Genomic DNA, 18,375 nt, shown 5'->3' with positions numbered 1-18,375 from the left:
AGTACCCACAATGTCTGTACAGTGTCTGTAAAAAGTATTCACCCCATGGACTTTTTAGTTTTTTGTTTTATAGAATTAAATTACAGTGGATTTAATAAAGCTTTTTTGACGCTGATTAACAATAAATCTGGTCCCAAGTCACAGTTCTCTTGCAAGACTGTAGCAGGTTGTCCTCCTGGATTTCTGTGTACTTTGCTGAATTAATTTTACTCTCTACCTTCACAAGCCTTCCAAGCCCTGATGCAGAGAAGTATCCCCTCAGCATGATGCTATCACCACCAAGCTTCTCTGCTTCTACGCCAAACATAAAGTTTAGTGTTATGACCAAAAAGCTCAACTTTGGTCTCATCAAACCATAGAACCTTCTTCCACTTTGTTTCATAGTCTTCCACATGTCTCTTGGCAAACACAAGCCGAGATGTCAAAAGTGGCTTTCTCTTTGCCACTCTCACATAAAGCTGAAACTGGTGAAACACCAGGGAAACTGTTGTAGTATCCACAGACCCTGTATTCTCAGCCAAGGAAGCCTTTAACTCTTTCAGTGGAACTACTTCATTTATAATTGACGTTATTATTTTATAATTGACGTTATCATTTTATAATTGACTTAACTGCATCCCAAGGGATATTTGGTGCCATGGAAATACTATTGCATCCTATACTTATACCAAAACATATTTAGTGTATACATTTCAGATCAAATCCAGATTGGTTTTCAATTTGACATTAAGATTCATTTTCCGTTGATCAGTATTGTGATTCAATGTTTTAAATCAACAAAACATGAAAAAGGCCATGGGGTGGGTGAATACTTTTTACAGGCACTGTATACCAGGGCTGTCCAACCCTGTACCTGGAGAGTATTTCATCCTCTTGGTTACTTGTAGCTTTATCAGTCATATGTGACACGCTCTGGTGAAAAGGGGTCGTTGTTGGCATTCCGTATTTTCCGCTAGAAACCGTTTTTTTTATTTTATTATTACAGTTTTCCTTTTCTTTCACATTACAAAAGTTAAAATGTTGAAGAAGTCACTCAATATAATAAACAATATGCTTAGGATCACTAAATACTAAATACGACTTTGTTCATTATTACCTAAGCTTCCAGTTGAGTTGTGGGCACGTCATGCGTGATGTGATTTTATTTGCAGACGGTTTTCCCTAGGCTACTTTTAGTGCGGATAGGGGGTCAATGGTCCCCAAATGATTGCTAGATGGTGCTTTTTGCCTGCAGCCAAGACAAGGGTGGAAACTTTAGGTGACATTATGTAACCCAGTTTCTTGATTATTATTATAATAAGTGAGTGAGGAATGAGTGAGGTATCTCGCTATGGGAAGCGCCACTGGGCGTGCCCAACCACAGAAGCTCAAATTCTGTCATTGACAGACAGGTCATGACAGTGACCCCTAGGGTAACACCCCCCTTTAAAAGTCACTGTTAGACCCTCATAAGTCATGACGGTAATGGGCAGGCCCAGGGGCGCTTCCCATAGTGAGGTACCAAGCAAATATTAGAAAAAAAAACTGATTGTCTCATCGTCATTCATTTCCATGTTGATAGTCGGACTATTTCATTAGAACAATTGTTGTCTAGCCTTTCGATCATTCAGCAAAATATTATTTATTGTAAAAAATGTCACATGTTGAGGGTTAGATTGCAGTTGGTCTATAAATGAGTAGCCCGACATTATCAACATTCTATTGTAGGAGGACAATGATCACGCTGTCATCCTAAGTCAAACACACAAGGACACCATTAAGATTCAATGGTCTGATGGATCCAGTTATCCTGGCAAAACATTTGCTGTTCATCATTTATTGTATTTATTGCCTGAATTTATTACAGTAACTTTGGAACTCCAGTGGCAAAATGTATCAAACGCTGTGTAAATTAACCATAAGTGTGCATACGGAGAAAACTGTACGCAACGCTTATCTCAGATTTATGAACACTAGGTACGCAACCGATATCACACGTTTGTCTTCATAGATTCCACTTATCTTGTAATTGTCGGCACGTGAACGAGGTTGTTGTCAACACCCCATCAACTACCATATTTTACCTTACATGATTGTTGAAACACCCATATTTTGTCATGGTTTCTCAAAAACGTATCAATTAATCCATTGTGAACAATAAATCTCTCAAATAATGTCAGAGGCCTGTTCCATAAAGCAAGTTTACCGAACAAGCCAGGCTTATGTCAGTTAGTCAGACTAATTTCTAGTTCATTTGGTTCCATAAAGCCAGTTCGAACTCAGCTACTATGGCAACTTATGCTGCGAAACTAGCCTGGGGCCAATTGCATAAACTTAGTTTAAGACTAGTTTTAGCCTTACCCTGCGTTCACACTGCAGCGACGCGAATCGCTTGCCATCGCTCGCCTTCCCACAGTTCACCACGCTCGGGGGCGTTTCAAACAGATTCATGTAGAATGTAGTTCTCTAAAGTCACTATTGTAGTTATAATGGCCAAGTGTGCTGACTTGGGTTTACGTAGTTGCAACATCGATCAAAATACAACTTGTATACAAAATACAAAACTGCTTAATAGACATACACGTTGACATGTGTAAAAAACATTTTACTATATTCCTCAGTCTCTGCTAATCTGTCGATACGATAGTGAGTTCCAGCCGGGCTAGCTAGCTAGCTAGTTACTACAGAACGAAGTTACATAATGTCACTAGACTGAATTAGAAAGTACAAGCACCAACAACTTCGGCAACCTTGTGCCATGCATCGTTTTTTTAATTATGAACATCTCTGTACAAATACAGCTATGTATTGTACTGGACTGGGTAAGCAGCCACACAAACGATTAGTTTCTCCTCCACCTTGAAACCTAGAAAGCTAGAAATGTTTACCATAGTTGCTACGTTACGAGAAACAAGAAAACACTCCGATTGGCCATCGCTCCTCATTTGCATAAAGTTGAGAAAATCTCAACTCTGTCGCGTCGCTACCCACAATGCACCATGCAAGGGATTTGCCTGGCTTCATAGAAAATGAATGGAAAACATGCTGTCGCTCGCATCCCGTCGCTGCAGTGGACACGCACTGTTACGGGCGTTGACGCTGGTGTATGGCATTGTGGGAAGGAGAGCGGGGTGTCGACGCTCGCGTAGGGTATTGTGGGAAGGCGAGCGTCGAAAGTAAGTGGATTTTCTCAACTTTATGTAAATGAGGAGAGTGAAAATGCTAGCGTTGGCCAATCGGGGTTGGTTTCTTGTAATGTAGCAACTGTTCGTCGTGGTAAACATTTCTAGGTTTGACAATTTCAAGATGGAAGAGCAACTCATCGTATGTGTGTCTACACACTCAGTCTTGTTTTATACGCCTCTGTACGATTAAAGAGAAGTTAACAATAAATGTATACCTGGTGCAGGGTTGCCGAGGTTGTCGGTGTCCCGGGTGTGTTAAATTCAGTCTTGTCACTTTAGCTAGCTACAGTACGTAACCTAGCTCTAACTTTCTTCTGTGCTAGCTGCATACTGTACTAGTCTAGCTACAGTAGTCTAGTTTACCCGGCACACGATTGACATTCATCGTTGAAATGCTGGTTGGCAGTCACTCGCTAGCCATACAGTAAATGTGTAGTGGCCATAACCTAGCGAATGTCACTGGAAACATGTTTGAAGTGCTGTACAGTACTGTAGCCTATAGACCACCCTACGTCACACAACTGTCAAGCAGGCTCAAATGCGCATGTCGGTTGCAAAAGACGAACTTCTCCCCGGTCTATTACACTTGGAGTGTCAAAAAGGTCATCATATATCTCTGGCCACTGGATTGTAGGGCTTGATATTAACTTTTTGAGACTCTTGGCCTTTGGACAAATACATTTACGTTTCACTTGTCTATGCACAAAAGTCACTGGACCCCGATACCCTTAAATAACCTGACCAAGTGATCAGGCAAAACTAGCCTGGCTAACGGAGGTCGCCTTCTCAGGCAAATGACGAATGAAACAGGCTCGGTTAAAGAAATTCGAGATTCTGGCTATCTTCATCAGACTCGTAGCTACATTAGGCAGTCCTCCCTGACGTTTCTGGTGTTGTATGGAGTGAAATACAACATTGTGCACACTGCCAGTGAGCGAGTCTGACTGAGGCAAACGTCAAAACAGTGTAACGGGGACGCAGTCTCACTCAGATTGCCAGTTTAAACAAATAATTGGACCAGCTGGCTAAAAGCAGAATTCCCATATCTCTTGAAAGCTGCCCTGCTCGACTTTTTAATGTAGAATTGACTGTAAAACTGTAAATTATTAACTTTGTGACATATGTCACACGACGTGAAGACATGGTGCCGCTCGACTATGCGATCTGTACCGGGCAACATTCTCACTCAAATTTCAAGAGTTTCGTGACCCAAATCAAAATTCTGATGCGACAGATCAATGGATAATTGCTTTCTCTCTTAAAGGCTGTCCTCCTAGACCTTTTAGGTCTTTTTGAATCTAACTATTTGTATTATCCGTGTGGTCCTTTTGCCATTTCAAAATCCTATCCAAAATGCTATCCTTTCCCGGTTTTCTGCAGCCACATTGCGCGTGCATCCCGAATGTTTTCAAACAAATAATTGGTCTATAGCGTAGTTGTTGACAAGATCATGCAACATCTAGTCAGCGTATCTGATTTCTTGCATCATGCAGTGTAAAAGCTGTATTTTGATCGAGACAGGAGCACCTATATTTATATCAATAATGATTGATATTGTATGTACATGAACCCAAGTCTGCACACTTGTCCATGACACCGTTTTACACAAACTCCAACAGTGACCTTAGAGAACTACAAATCTGTATTAACTTTTCTAACACGCCACCGAGCGTGGAGCACTGTGGGAAGGCAAGCGGTGCAGAGCGTTAAATAACGCTGTAGTGGACACGCACCGTTAGACTCTCTTAAATTGTCAGGTTAGGGACAAGTCAGTCAGGACTAGTCTAACTGAGCCTGTCTGTTGCATAAATAGTAAGACAGACTTAATTTTTGGTACAAAAGTTAGCCACCTCTCCCCCTGGCTAAACCTTGCGCTAAGGGCTTAGTTGCTATGCCAACAATCTTTTAGTAGGCTATGTCATTATCTTAGCATAATTTATTACGAAAGGAATTAAGTTTCCCTCGCCAGCTCTCCACTGGTGTCCCACAGGGTTCCGTCCTTGGACCCCTCCTCTTCTCTCTGTACACCACCTCGTTTGGACCAATCATCACCTCCCATGGCTTCTCCTACCACTGCTAAAAGCGTCTGCTAAATGAATAAATGTAAATGTAAGTTTGGCAGAAACTGTTGACTGGGTTTCGTTTTTCCGCTAAAATTTCATTTTATTAAACAAGTGAGTAGATGACAACATAACTCACTCTATTGACGCTAGCGCCAGCCATCTGCGTTGGAGTTTTTGATAAATGGAAGTAGTGTTGGGGTTACGATGTTTTCATCAGGTTTAAATGTACAATTTCGCCGTTAAGTGTCGCTGTTTCGTCCGCCATCTTTTCTTTTTTCGTGAAGTGTCTTATTTTACCCATAATGCAAAGAGCAACAGGCTATCTAAGGCCGAATCCTAATACTCTGTTTTACCCCTACCCCTTACCCCTAGCCCTTAGTTTTGCACGTTCCCGTGAGAGTAAGTGGTGTCCCAATGCTCTTTGATTAAGGGCTAGGGCTAAGACAAGGGGTATACACCCCTTAAAACCAAGTGAGCTCAGGAGATTACTTGAAACCAAGGGATGTTCGCTACCTGCAACAATGGCGGATAGATCATCCAGAGAGTCTCATAAATGTAATATTTTAATTAATATTAAATACAATTAATATTTTAATTGATTAAAAGAGTATTGTTTTGTGGTCTACACAGTCCTGTAACTACATATGTATTTGCAACCATGTTCTTAATTAAAACTTTTTTTTTGTCACTAGTTTGCTAATTGCTGATTAGCACAACAGTCCTGCATTTCTCTGATTAGCCTTGAATGGAGTACACGCATGTCTAGCCTTTAGTTTTAATTAAACTCAATTAGCAGCACATTTCAAACTAATTTTGTTTGATATCAGTGCATAACACTACTTGCTCTGGAGACAACGATATACGTAACCGTAACCAAGTGGTGTCTCATTTCATAGGGCTATGCAGCCCTTAACCCTCCGTTTCGAGACACAAGGGCTAGGGGTAAACTAGGGCTAGGGGTAGCAGACATCCCAAGTCTCCCGGAAGGTCCGGGAGACTGTGAAAAAGTCATTTATGTTAGATGGTGCATATTGCGCGTCATGAGAGCGTTTCGGGGGGGGGTAATATAATAATAAAGCTTTATGCAACAGGTAAATGGAAGTGTCTATGGCAAGTCGGACGTAAAGTTACATTTAAGTCTAAAGACTTGGTCTATTTTTATGCAACTGGCCCCTGGTCTAGGTCAGGCCTAGCCCATGTTGTTGCTTAACCACACGTTCCTGTAACACTGAGACAACTGGAAAACGATGATTTACCACAGACATAGAAAAAAAACCTTGTGTTATGTTCAGGTCATTGTGACCCTTCAGTCATTGTCAACTTGAAGTGTGACACTTCAGTCAACTTTACCTCATACTAAAATAAAGTGAAGCATTTTCTTTTAACCGTTGGGCTGCTTCTCACCCCTCACAGCGCAAAGGTTATAAGAAAATGCTTTTTATTTGTTTTTGTATTGGGTAAAGTTGTCGCAGCACAACGATGGGTCGTTGTGAACCTTCGGGTCATTGTGTCCCGAAGGCAGCACAAGGGTTAAATACATTAGTCTACAACATTTAGCCTAATACATTAAACAATGATGACTATGATTTCAGAATGATACAAATCTACATAGCCTAGCTAAGTCAAACGTAGTTTGTGATTTCAAGTGTTTAGGCAACAGGCATAAGCCTATATCTCAATCTAAATTAACCTAAATCCATCTATTCTCAATTCTCCCAACACAAAAACAATTTTAAAAAGTTAGGCTATTAGATAATGTATTGATTAATAGTAGGCTATTTATTTAAAACAATGTCAAAAAAGTCATTTTAGATGTGTTGAGGGTGTCTGTTTTTTTAATCAATTAAGTAAAGGTCTTTAAAAAAGTACCTTGACCAACCGTAGCCTTTCGTTCATGTCAATCATGGCGTGTTTTCCCCGGGTGCTGTTCTATGAGCCCTGATGCATCCGGTAAAATAGCTCTAAGAAAAAAACAAGAGGTTTACTCCTTTTATGGTATGCTCATAAATATATATAGATGAGCTGCGCGCTGATTGGTTGGTTTACGAGTGAAGCTGCGGAGCAAAGACTCAACACGGCCAACAGCACTCACTGAAACATTGAAGGTGGACACTTGAAATAAAAATGTACAAATAAATCTATTGTGTCTACACAACACTGTTTTCAACTTTTTGACTAGATATAATTTAAAATTATTAGTTGTTTCCACTTCAGTTGTCAAAGCAAACGGGATCAACTTAGGTGGGTAACGTTAGCGCTACAGCTTAGCAAACCAACTATTGTGATTCAACTCGGCTTCAGTTAGCTCCAGCTATCTTGCTGAAATATAGATCTGGACAAACATGCATCTTGAATTGTAGATTTACATGACAACACAGGTTATTTATTTGAATGAAACAGTCAGGAACATGAAATAACGCCCCATTTCCAATAAACTAAATCACACATTCTACCGATGCTAGATACAGGCAGGATACGTTAGCATTACTAATAACTGGGGCTGTGAAAAATAACGCGTTAACGCGTTATGATTAAATTACAGGATTAATTTGTTATTTTTGTTTAACACATTTAACGTAATATACCCACAATTCCATCCAATCTGCAACTTCTGGAGAAGTTTGTGTTCCAAAAAAACTAAGATGCAACATCAAATAAAACCAAAGTGATATGTGCACTCTGCGGGAAGACGTTATCGCTCTGGATAAGAGCGTCTGCTAAATGACTAAATGTTATTGTTTCGCCAAAGCAATACCAGCCTAAAGTAACCTATACCACCTCAACACGAAGGATGCATTAGTCGGTGAGGGGAGTTCAAGTAGAATGCGGCAAACCACCCTCACTGAACAGCGCAGGGCCCTCACTTAGTCTGCCTGTCACAAGGTGACTAGCACAGTTGCCAAATGTATTGCAAAAAGCTGTAGACCGATTGATATGGTTGAGGAAGAGAGGTTCACCAAAGTTTTGTGAGTGGCAACGGGTGACTCGAGCATCAAGGTACCACAAAATCAAAGACGCAGACTAATGACAAAAATTCGGAAAATCGGTAATATGTCATTAATCATGATTATTCCACAGAAATCTGTGATTAATTGGATTAAACATGTTAATCATTTCACAGCCCTACTAATAACTGTTAACGACAATATCATACTACAGCTTGCGGTTGTGATGAACATAAGGTCGGAACAGCACTTCTTTTCAGCTACAGCTTAATAGCAAATCCTGCTTTACATTGTCCCAGGTTTTAAAAACTGTCCTCAGTGAAATGGTTCGAGCAAATGTGTAATTGAGGGTCAAACTGCACAGGGATCTTCTCATAGACAAACATCACAGCCTGTCGAGTGTTTGGTTCCTTAGGAAGACTCTGAAAAGTGTCAGCATTCCCTGTAAATCCTGGAACACTGCATTTACGATGGTCCATTTTCAATATCCTTTAAAAACTTCCAAACTTTCTCCTTTGTAATTCCTGTGGAAGTACACAGAGCAGCGCGCAGCTAAACTAGTGTCTGAGATCCTGGGCCAGAACACCAGAGGGCTGGTCTGTATGTAAATGTTGGGGTATGACAAAGGTGATGCTACATTTGTGATTTGTGACAAATTCAGCTTTTTCAAAACAGATCGTTTTACAGCTGCAGTTTCAAGTTGTGAGATTTAGATAGGAAAGAGGTGTCAATGGACTTTGAGGTTAACTGTATGTCCATTTAACTGTCGTTATTCAACTATAATAAGGTTTTGCAATCGATGACCCCTTTTAGAATAGGGTGCATGTTCAATTATCGTTTCGGTTGGCCAATTGTTGGCCAATAAATCGGTCCCTGAACTCTCGCTTGCCTTAATCTACCATTGGCGATGTCTTCCAAAAGCACTAAAGCACTGCACATCGATAGTGTGACAAATATATATCACATTTGGTATAGCGTAAGTCATTTGTGGCTTAAATTCACAGGTTTTCTTTCTGGCTAAATAGGCTAAAGATTGTATATAGCCTATACAATTACTCCTATTGTAGATCAAGTAAAACATTTGTTATGCGTGCACTTTCTCTCTACCTTTCGGTCACTCTGTGTTGCCGTATCACATCTCAAAACATAGCATGGGTTCTTAAGTGCGCAGAGGTACGCAAGATCTCATGCCACATGTTTTTTCATGAATCTGAAACTCTGTAGAAACACCCGCACTAAGCAGTAGCCTACCGCATTGTGTGCGCAAACAACATTTGCATTTGATTAATCAAGTTGGCAGCCAATCTACAACAACTAGATGGATCGATAATAGACAGTTAACATTGTCATAACAGAAGCAAACTTTATCCTTATTTCTCAACTCCATATATTTCTAGAGCAGTTCCAATAGTCTATCAGCCTATAATAGCTATAGCTCCTCATCACCAAGTGAATCGGCAGATTTGGTCTTTAGTCAAGTATCCTTAAATATAGTGTTTCATTATAGTTTTGTCAACTTTCAAGCATGCCTTTCGCGTGTTTAGCTTACATTTTTGTTATACGTTCGTCTTAGCCTACATCTACTGACTAAATAGAATGAAAAGGCTTATCTCAGGCATGAATTATTAACTGTTTGACCTGGTAAACCGTGAATACATATTTCAGGCTATTTGGAAGGTGCGGTATCCCATCCCATCCTAAAGGCAATCGCTTTATTGTATCAACGCGCTATAGAATATTTTGTTATGGTTACTTATTTGTATCAACGCAAATGTTTCATCGCGGAGTGATTTATTATTGGAGTGAAAAGTCAGAGTTGGGTTGTTGTGGGATAATTCAACTTATGGAACGTCTCTCGTCCAATCAGAAACAGCTAAATAAGTTGATAAAACCCAATTGTTTTATAAATATTTTTATACCATGGTCTGGGTGAATACTCAATTCTGATCTGGCTGTGGGGTGTCCATTATTGGGTGATAACGGACACCTACTGCGTCATTGCAGCAAAACTGTCTTTCCACCATTCTAAATTATTCCACTGGCTACACAGGGGCCTGTACAAAATATCTGAAATAAGTAACCATAACAACAGTGACGTAGTCAAAGCCTCCATTTACAATTTTGAAAGACTTCAACAACAAGCTAACTTGTATTTACAACAATGAATAACTACAATATTTATTTTAACTTTTTTGAAAAATGTTTCTTTTCTGAATGTAGTGTGTCAGTGTCACGTAACTGCTCATCTCACATTCCATTCGCTATTCACCTCGCTAGTCAATCTACTTCCGACAGGCTGCGGCCAACTCTACACATGGCTTATTACTTTCTTTTTTAATCTTGATTTTATATGGGAACAATGACATGACTCGATAGCTGGCTAGTCTTGTTGTTAAACATACTGTCAAATTATAATCACTGTTTGGAGAATATGTCAACTTTGATGCGGTCATCTCACATCCATGTGCTATTCAACTCGCTCCACAGGCTGCGGCTATTCTGTAGCTTAGTAGTATATGGCCGATATTGTTCGTAAAAATCTTGATATTGATTTTGGGACAGTGACATGGCTGGTTAGCTAGCTAATCTTCTTGTTGAACAAACTGTAAAATTATATTTACTACTTGTCAACCGTACACAATGTTATTGCCTCTGAATCTTGCTAGCATAACTTTAGCTTTCGGGCTAATAGCTCAGCCAAGGGAAAGCTGGTTTTGGCTCTATGAGCTGAGCGGACTATTAAAGAGTTGGCTAACATTAAAAAACGTTAGTTTTCTTTTGCAAAATGCCTGAAAACAAATTAATGTTGGTAAAAGAAAATTGTTGGCTAGTAACCATGGTATAAGCTGCATAATGCCCTTCGAGGTGTCCAATATCACCTGATAATGGACCCGCTGCACGTCAGACGGTTCATGCCTCTGCATCGTCCATTATCAGGTGATATTGGACACCTCGTCGGGCATTATCCCTTACGTGACTGAAGGGGCTGTTGTCTGCCAACAACTTTTTACAGATTGTGAAAGTGCAAATTGTCAGCTTTCAAATGATATGGCGTACAATGAAATCTGACATGAAACATCATATTTAAGCGTACTTGGTCTCTCAGAGTCATTTAGCCTGTCTCACCACCCTTGATTGTCTATCCGTCCGTTGATTAAACACGCCACACTGCTGACGCACTGCCGATTTGAGCTTCAATTCGAGAGAGGTGTCACACTTTGGTAATTTCTATCGATTATACCGAATGCCACCCAAGAAAAACCAACAGAATGAAGAAGGGATGGAAGAGATCAAACAGTCTCTCCACTTCATGTCTGGCGATATTAGCAAGGTGGCTACTCAGCAGTCAAAATTGGTGGGACTAATGGAGGAAGTAGGCCTAACGGAGCGTTCACACTGCAGCGGGTCGGGCAGAGCGGGGCGTCCCATTCATTTTTAATGAAACCAGGTGTTGACGCCCGCGTAGCGTGAATACGCTAGCGTTGGACAAATCGGGTTGGTTTCTTGTTTCTTGTAACGTAGCAATTGTTGGTCATGGTAAACATTTCTAGGTTTGACAATTTCAAGATGGAAGAGCAACTCATCGTATGTGTGTCACTCAGTCTTGTTTTATACGCCTCTGTACGATTAAAGAGACATTAACAAAAAATGTATACCTGGCGCAGGGTTGCCGAGGTTGACGGTGTCCCTGGTGTGTTAAATTCAGTCTCGTCACTTTAGCTTGCTACAGTAGGTAACCTGGCTCTAACTTTCTTCTGTGCTCGCTGCATACTGTACTAGTCTAGCTACAGTAGTCTAGTTTACCCGGCACACAATTGACATTCAACGTTGAAATGCTGGTTGGCAGTCATTTGCTAGCCATACAGTAAATGTGTAGTGGCCATGACCTAGCGAATGTTACTGGAAAAATGTTTGTGCTATACAGTACTGTACCCAGCTAACACATGACGTTGCGCCATGTTGCCAGTAGGTGCTCAGTTGGTAACCCGCAACGTTACCTTCTGGCAACGTCGTGGCAACGTTGTGGCAACGTTAAAAAGGGAATGTTGCCAGTTGGTCCCATGGACAACGGTGCTACGACGTCGTACCTTGGTCGGCTGGTTACGTTATTTTTAGGCCTGTGGGCAACGTTGCCGCGACGTCGTCCCTTGGTCGGCTGGTAACGTCATTTTTAGGTCCGTGTGCAACGTTGCCACGACGTCGTCCCTTGGTCGGCTGGTAACGTCATTTTTAGGTCTGTGGGCAACGTTGCCACGACGTCATAGCCTATAGCCTAGTTGACAAGATCCTGCAACATCTAGTCAGCGGATCTGATTCCTTGCATCATGCTGTGTAAAAGCTGTATTTTGATCAAAGACAGGAGCACCTATAGCCTATATCAATAATGATCGCTATTGTAAATACATGAACCCAAGTCTGAACACTTGTCCATGACACCGTTTTACACAAACTACAACAGTGACCTTAGAAAACTACAACTCTGTATTAACTACAACTCTGTATTACCTTTTTTAACTCTCCCCCGAGCGTGGTGCACTGTGGGAAGGCCAGCGGTGCAGAGCGGTAAAAAAGGCTGCAGTGTGAACGCACCGTAAGAGAGCTGAAAGTAGCGAACAAGGAGAAGGACAAAGGAATCGGTGATCTAGAGAGACGCGTCAATGATTTTTTTCTCCAAAATTTGCTGAAAAACCGTGGTTAACAAAGGGAAAAATGCATTATATAAGCTCTTTATTAAAAAAAGAACTAAAGTAGCAGAGCAAGCATACAAGTTAAATAAAAACAAACTGACTAATATTATTTGAAATAGTAAGAGAGAGTATTATAGTAAAACATTGGATTTTAATAGAAATAACATAGCAAAAACTAATAGAAATAGTAGGAAACAACGTTGGAAGGACAGGATGCCCAACCCAATTTATGACAGAGAAAAGTATAATTATAATGGATAAGCAGCAAATTGCTAATGAATTTAATGATTATTTTGTCAATGTTGGTCCCAGTCTGGCTGGGGAGATTCTAGGAACTGAAAGGAAAAGTAGAACAGAAAGGGAAACGGGTAGTGTAAATAAGAAATCGATGTTTATAAGAGGAACAGATGGAAAATAAATAATTGATGTTGTTAAATCACTTAAAAATAAGAAGTCAACTGATATGTCTGTGGTAGAACAAATTAGCAAATTTGCAGAAGGTTTGGTGTGCGCCTCGCTAAGCTCGCACGCATGTCAAGTAGGATGACCACCTGCCCCTCTTTCGCTGAATCACACAGCATTTTCAATATGTGACGTGCCGAACAAGGGGTCAAAATGCTGTGCGACACAACGCAAAGCGAGACAGGTGGTCACCCTCCTGTCAAGGGGCAGGATGAGTCTGGGAGAATTTGGAGCGCGCTGTGGAGCAATTCAATTGAATTCAATCATATATTGACATAGCAAGGTGAAATTGTTTATGGTACTTCAGAGTGATGTCGTCTTGAACCCTATTATCAGTCAAAATCATATTCAATTTATTGACACATAGATATTGAGGCAATGTGGACATTTACATAAATACACTCATTTCAGCCATTTTGTATTGCATTTCTTATTCAATTTGACCCTTTATAAAAACATGTATTCTACACATCTGTAACAAATTTCAAGTCGATTGGATCTATGGTTCATGAGGAGAAGGGTTTTGAAGGTTGTACCAAAATTGTAAAGTACAGCTAAATTTATCATGGCGGACCTTATGGGTTCTTGAGGCTTTTTTGTTCCCCATGAGAATAAGGCATGCATTACAATTTTCAGACATTTTGGAGTAATGGGGTGCTGGGGAAATCACGTAGACTTTGGGCGTGGCTTACAGCGCCACCTGTGGGCGTACATGGGCCACTAGCCGCCTGGGAGTAATGAGTGACCTGTTGTATACATTGACTTAAATATTAATAGACACAGCTACTTCTGTCTTCTAAGATGGCGTTCCCATTCATTTCTATGAAAAGTGCTCAGTAGCGCAGTGAGAAAAATTATTGGGGGAGATAGCTTTGTAAATGTTGACTGGAGTTAATAGAATAAAAACGACCGGAAGAGTCGGAAGTCACACGAAATGCAATAGCACCTACATCCACCGGGGCCGATGCTTCAAGCCGAGGGGCGAGGGGTGGGGGCTTGGTTGTATCATTGGGCCAAATTTTTCAAAAATCGGGTCCAGGACTTTTTTTAACTATTCAGCCATTTAGCGGAGAAGAAGAAAAATAAGAATAATAAGAATACTAACAAAAACAATAGGGAAAACCGGAGGAACCCTAATTAAATGTATTGTATTTAGTAATTGTGCATCGAATACAATAGGTAAATTCATGATTAATCAAGTTGAAGTAGAAAGTGGCTATTAAATTTCTTGGAGTAATTAGAGATAATAACTTACATTGGAAGCCCCGTATATATCTCATCCTAAGAACAAGATTTCCAAATCAATTGCAATATTATACAAGGTTAAAGTTTTCTTAAATGAAAAGTCATTATACACTCTGTATTGTTCCCTTGTGCTACCATACATTACTTATTGTGTGGAAGTATGGGGATACAAAACAAACACCAATCCAATCTTTATGCTTCAAAAGAGAGCCATACGAATAGTAAAGAAAACCACCTATAGGGAGCCAACAAACTCTCTTTTTATTGAATTAAAGGCTCTAAAATTTAAAGAATTAGTAGAACTAAAAACATCACAAATCATGTACAGAGCAAAACAATATCAGTTGCCAGAAAGTATCCAAGAGTTGTTCACAGAAAGAGAATGCCAACATGACTTAAAGGTGACATGACATGAAAACTTCATTTTATGAGGTTATTTAACATTAATATGAGTTCCCCCTAGCCTGCCTTTGGTCCCCCAGTGGCTAGAATTTTCGATAAGTGTAAACCAAGCCCTGCGTGTTCTTCTCCTCCTTTGACAAAATGAAGGCTCAATTGCGCTGTTTGAAAATCTCCCCCTAGTGACGCAGATAGGGGGAAGGTTACCTCCCCTCTCTCTGCTTTGCCCGACCAGATCATCTAGCTCGCCCATGAGAAACTGAGCTACCACCGTGCAAGGGCGAGTGCGATATCGGTTTTTCGTGGAGAGACATCATGGCGAGCAAACAAACGAAGCATAACAGTTGCTCAGTGCTTGGATATACAAATGCAAGCACACATCTTTTTTTCTGTTCCTTCATCTGAGCCTCTGCACAACCCGTATCTTAATTGTATTTTCGCTGGAAATGCGCCGACACAACTTCCAAAAGTGTTGTATGTCTGCTCCACACATTTCCTCAACTTGAGCCAACTCAAAGCTGGCCTTGCTGAAATTAAATTCTGGATCATTACTAAATCTCCTTGGTCAAGCTACAAACCTTGGACAAGTAAGTTAACTAACGCTACATCATTTTGTTGCTTTACTGTATATGGTTACCTAGCTTGCTACTCTTAGAATGTGGCTGTAACATTAGCTCTGCAGCTAACAGCTGAGTTACTGTTGCTAACGTAAAGATAAATGGCATCAAGTGTGTGTGTGAATACAAACGCTGTAACGCGAGTGTTGTACACTTCTTTGTTATTTGGATAACCGTTCTGCTGTTGGTGTTATGGCTCGCGATATCCGCCTTTCTCCACATTGAAATGACTGAGTGTGCACCTCTGCAAACCAGGGTGATCAGAGGAGAATGGCTAAATTCGAGGCATTTTACAGCAACGGGGGCAACGAGCCATTGCGATACATCCTGTAAACATTAGCGCATGTTGCCGCCCCTCTCCTCCTCATTAGCATTTAAAGCTACAGACACAGAAACAGCGCGTTCTGAGGAAAGCTGATTGTGGGACTACTTGTAGTGGCTATAATTCTGCACCATGGCTGAATTTCGGGAAAGTGACTTCAGATACAGTATTAGGGGACAACTAAGGCCTATATAAAAGCATCCAAAAACAGCATGTCATGTCACCTTTAAGGGGATCTTGTATATTCAAAAATAACCAAGTGATGACCAATGCTAAAAACCATTGTATTTCCGTTAAAGGTGTACATTTATGGAACAGCTCTCATGCGGAACAAAAAATATGTGGGACCTTTAGTAAATTAAAGAAACTATTTAAAAATAAAGCAATTAAATTATGAAACTATTTAATAAAGAGTAATAGATGAACAAGCTGTTTTTGTTGTATTTGGACAGTGCAACTCTATTGCATAAGAAATATTAATGTTTTTTGTATTCTTTACAGATCTGGTTGTCAACATAATGATGTAAGATAATAATTATTGATATTTATTTTTAAGATATGAGATGTTTTCATAAAGGGAAGGCATTATAAGCATGAGCTTCAGCCTACACCTGTTTCAGACTGATGTAAATATGCTTTTGTTTGTTAGCTCAACTGTATGAAACGAAGTTGTTTGTCTGAAATTAACCAAACTAAACTTGACTCAAGAGCAAATCGCGGCCTTAAAAGAAAGGGAAAAAATGCTTGATTGCGCAGCCAGCAGCAATTGAACAGAAACAGGAGGAAAATAGCTTTAAACTAGCTTTTTCAACATTTAAAAAGACTGGGTGATGAAACGCGTATCTTGGAAAAGTCAAGAAAGCAGGGTCCTAGCATTGGATTGAGGGCGAAGATACATATATTTTTCTCTTCACTGTGGTGAAATGACCAACACTCAGGGCAAACCCTGTCTGAAGGCGTGAAAAGGTCTAGAATCTTTCAAGGGGGATTTCTCTACTAGAGCATTCCAGGTTGACAAACATTCAAATATGCGCATCTTCTTCAACTACTTTCAGATTTCAATGTATGACACATAATTTGAAAGCTTACAATCTGCACTTCCACAATATTTAAAAACTGAGAAATTACAACAGCCCCTTCTCACCAGAGCATGTCACAAATGGGATTAGAGTGGAAAATTACTATACAGGACAAGAGATCTCCAGGAACAGGATTGGACAGCCTTGTTTTACACAGTGTAAATTGGTATATGGCAAGTGTTCCATTGACAATACAGCAAAGCACACCAATTTCATGACAACGTATCAAAATTCTTTGTTTCAGGAGAAGGCTCTGAATAAACAGCTCCTCAAAGCTAATGCTAGTGAGTATAGAGTATGTTGATGTGGTGTTTATGTTTGTCTTGAATCGATGCCATGGATCTCATTGTATAGTACGTTTATTGCCTTAATATGTGTATGTCTTCCTCATGTCTTTCTGGAAACATCTCCTGTCCTTCCACAGGTTCCACAGCGGCACTTCGGTATCACCTCCCATACGGAACCCCCAGAGTTCTCATGGAGAACGCAGACTACTGTCTCCTGCGCCAGACTGACTACATCAATAGCTACAGCAAAGACCTTCGCATGCCCCTCTGGGTGGCATATACCATCCAGCCACTGGTGGGTCCTGTGTACGGGGAACCTTTCATGTTTAAATATAGGCTTGTTCAACTTAAGTCTAGTCGCCTGTGTTTTTGCCGTGGTGAGGGCTTGATTGAGACATCAAAGAGGGTGTTCATTATGTGAAAGGGATGGTTGGTGTTCTCTGGACCCTTCCTTGCTTGTGCTGGCTTTCACTGCTCGTCGCACTCATTGTGGTGAATGTAAATAATGTATTTTGGAATGTTTTTTGTCAGTGTCATTGTGTTGTACTTGCATGTTCTTTTTTTATATCTCTCACAGCTTCTTTTTACATTTCAAATGTGATTTGAACAAATTTGACCTTAGGGTTACGGAAGTACAGTACAGAGTCAACAGAACCTGCTCTGATGACCAAGGCTCTCTCTCTTTCTGGCCTTGTCAGTCTCAGAGTACTTCTTTCCATCTGTCAGGACCATGTCCACGCTCTGAGCCCAGAGTGGCTGGCGTGCGTGCGTGCTGACGTACGTGTCCCAGCGACAGCGAGCCAGACGTGCACGCGCTACAGTGATGACCCAGGCCTGTCCTTCGGCCTGCTCCACCCTCCCAGTGAGTGTGTGGGAGGCCTTCCTCCCCCCACCACCCATCAGGCTGAAATTAAAACGATGAGCTAAAACCACATGAAAACACCCCCACACACACACAGATGTCCCAACGGTGAAACACCCCAGCTTCATCTTCTACTGAATGGTTATGACCTGAGACTGTATATACTTGATATGTTCTCTTTCATGTCCAGGAGTATTCATTATTTCAAACTAAATACAAATTAATTTTGACAATTTAAAAAA

At 40.6% G+C, this 18,375-nt stretch overlaps 1 protein-coding gene across 1 annotated transcript in view; it reads left to right on the top strand.

Moving 5' to 3' along the window:
- The window catches only part of enpp1 (ectonucleotide pyrophosphatase/phosphodiesterase 1), a 38,356-nt gene that overhangs the window by 12,112 nt on the left and 7,869 nt on the right, over nt 1-18,375 (top strand). The window contains exons 19-21 of the mRNA XM_084700209.1: nt 17,229-17,268; nt 17,409-17,566; nt 17,998-18,133. Of these exons, the coding sequence (XP_084556335.1) occupies nt 17,229-17,268; nt 17,409-17,566; nt 17,998-18,133 (334 nt within the window). The remainder of the gene's footprint in view (nt 1-17,228; nt 17,269-17,408; nt 17,567-17,997; nt 18,134-18,375) is intronic.

Source organism: Hypomesus nipponensis, chromosome 6 (assembly GCF_054491055.1).
Source record: "Hypomesus nipponensis isolate SF chromosome 6, ASM5449105v1, whole genome shotgun sequence".
NCBI classification, from domain to species: Eukaryota; Metazoa; Chordata; class Actinopteri; order Osmeriformes; family Osmeridae; genus Hypomesus; species Hypomesus nipponensis.
The sequence above is the reverse complement of the archived record's forward strand: the minus strand, read 5'-3'. Positions and strand labels throughout refer to the sequence as shown.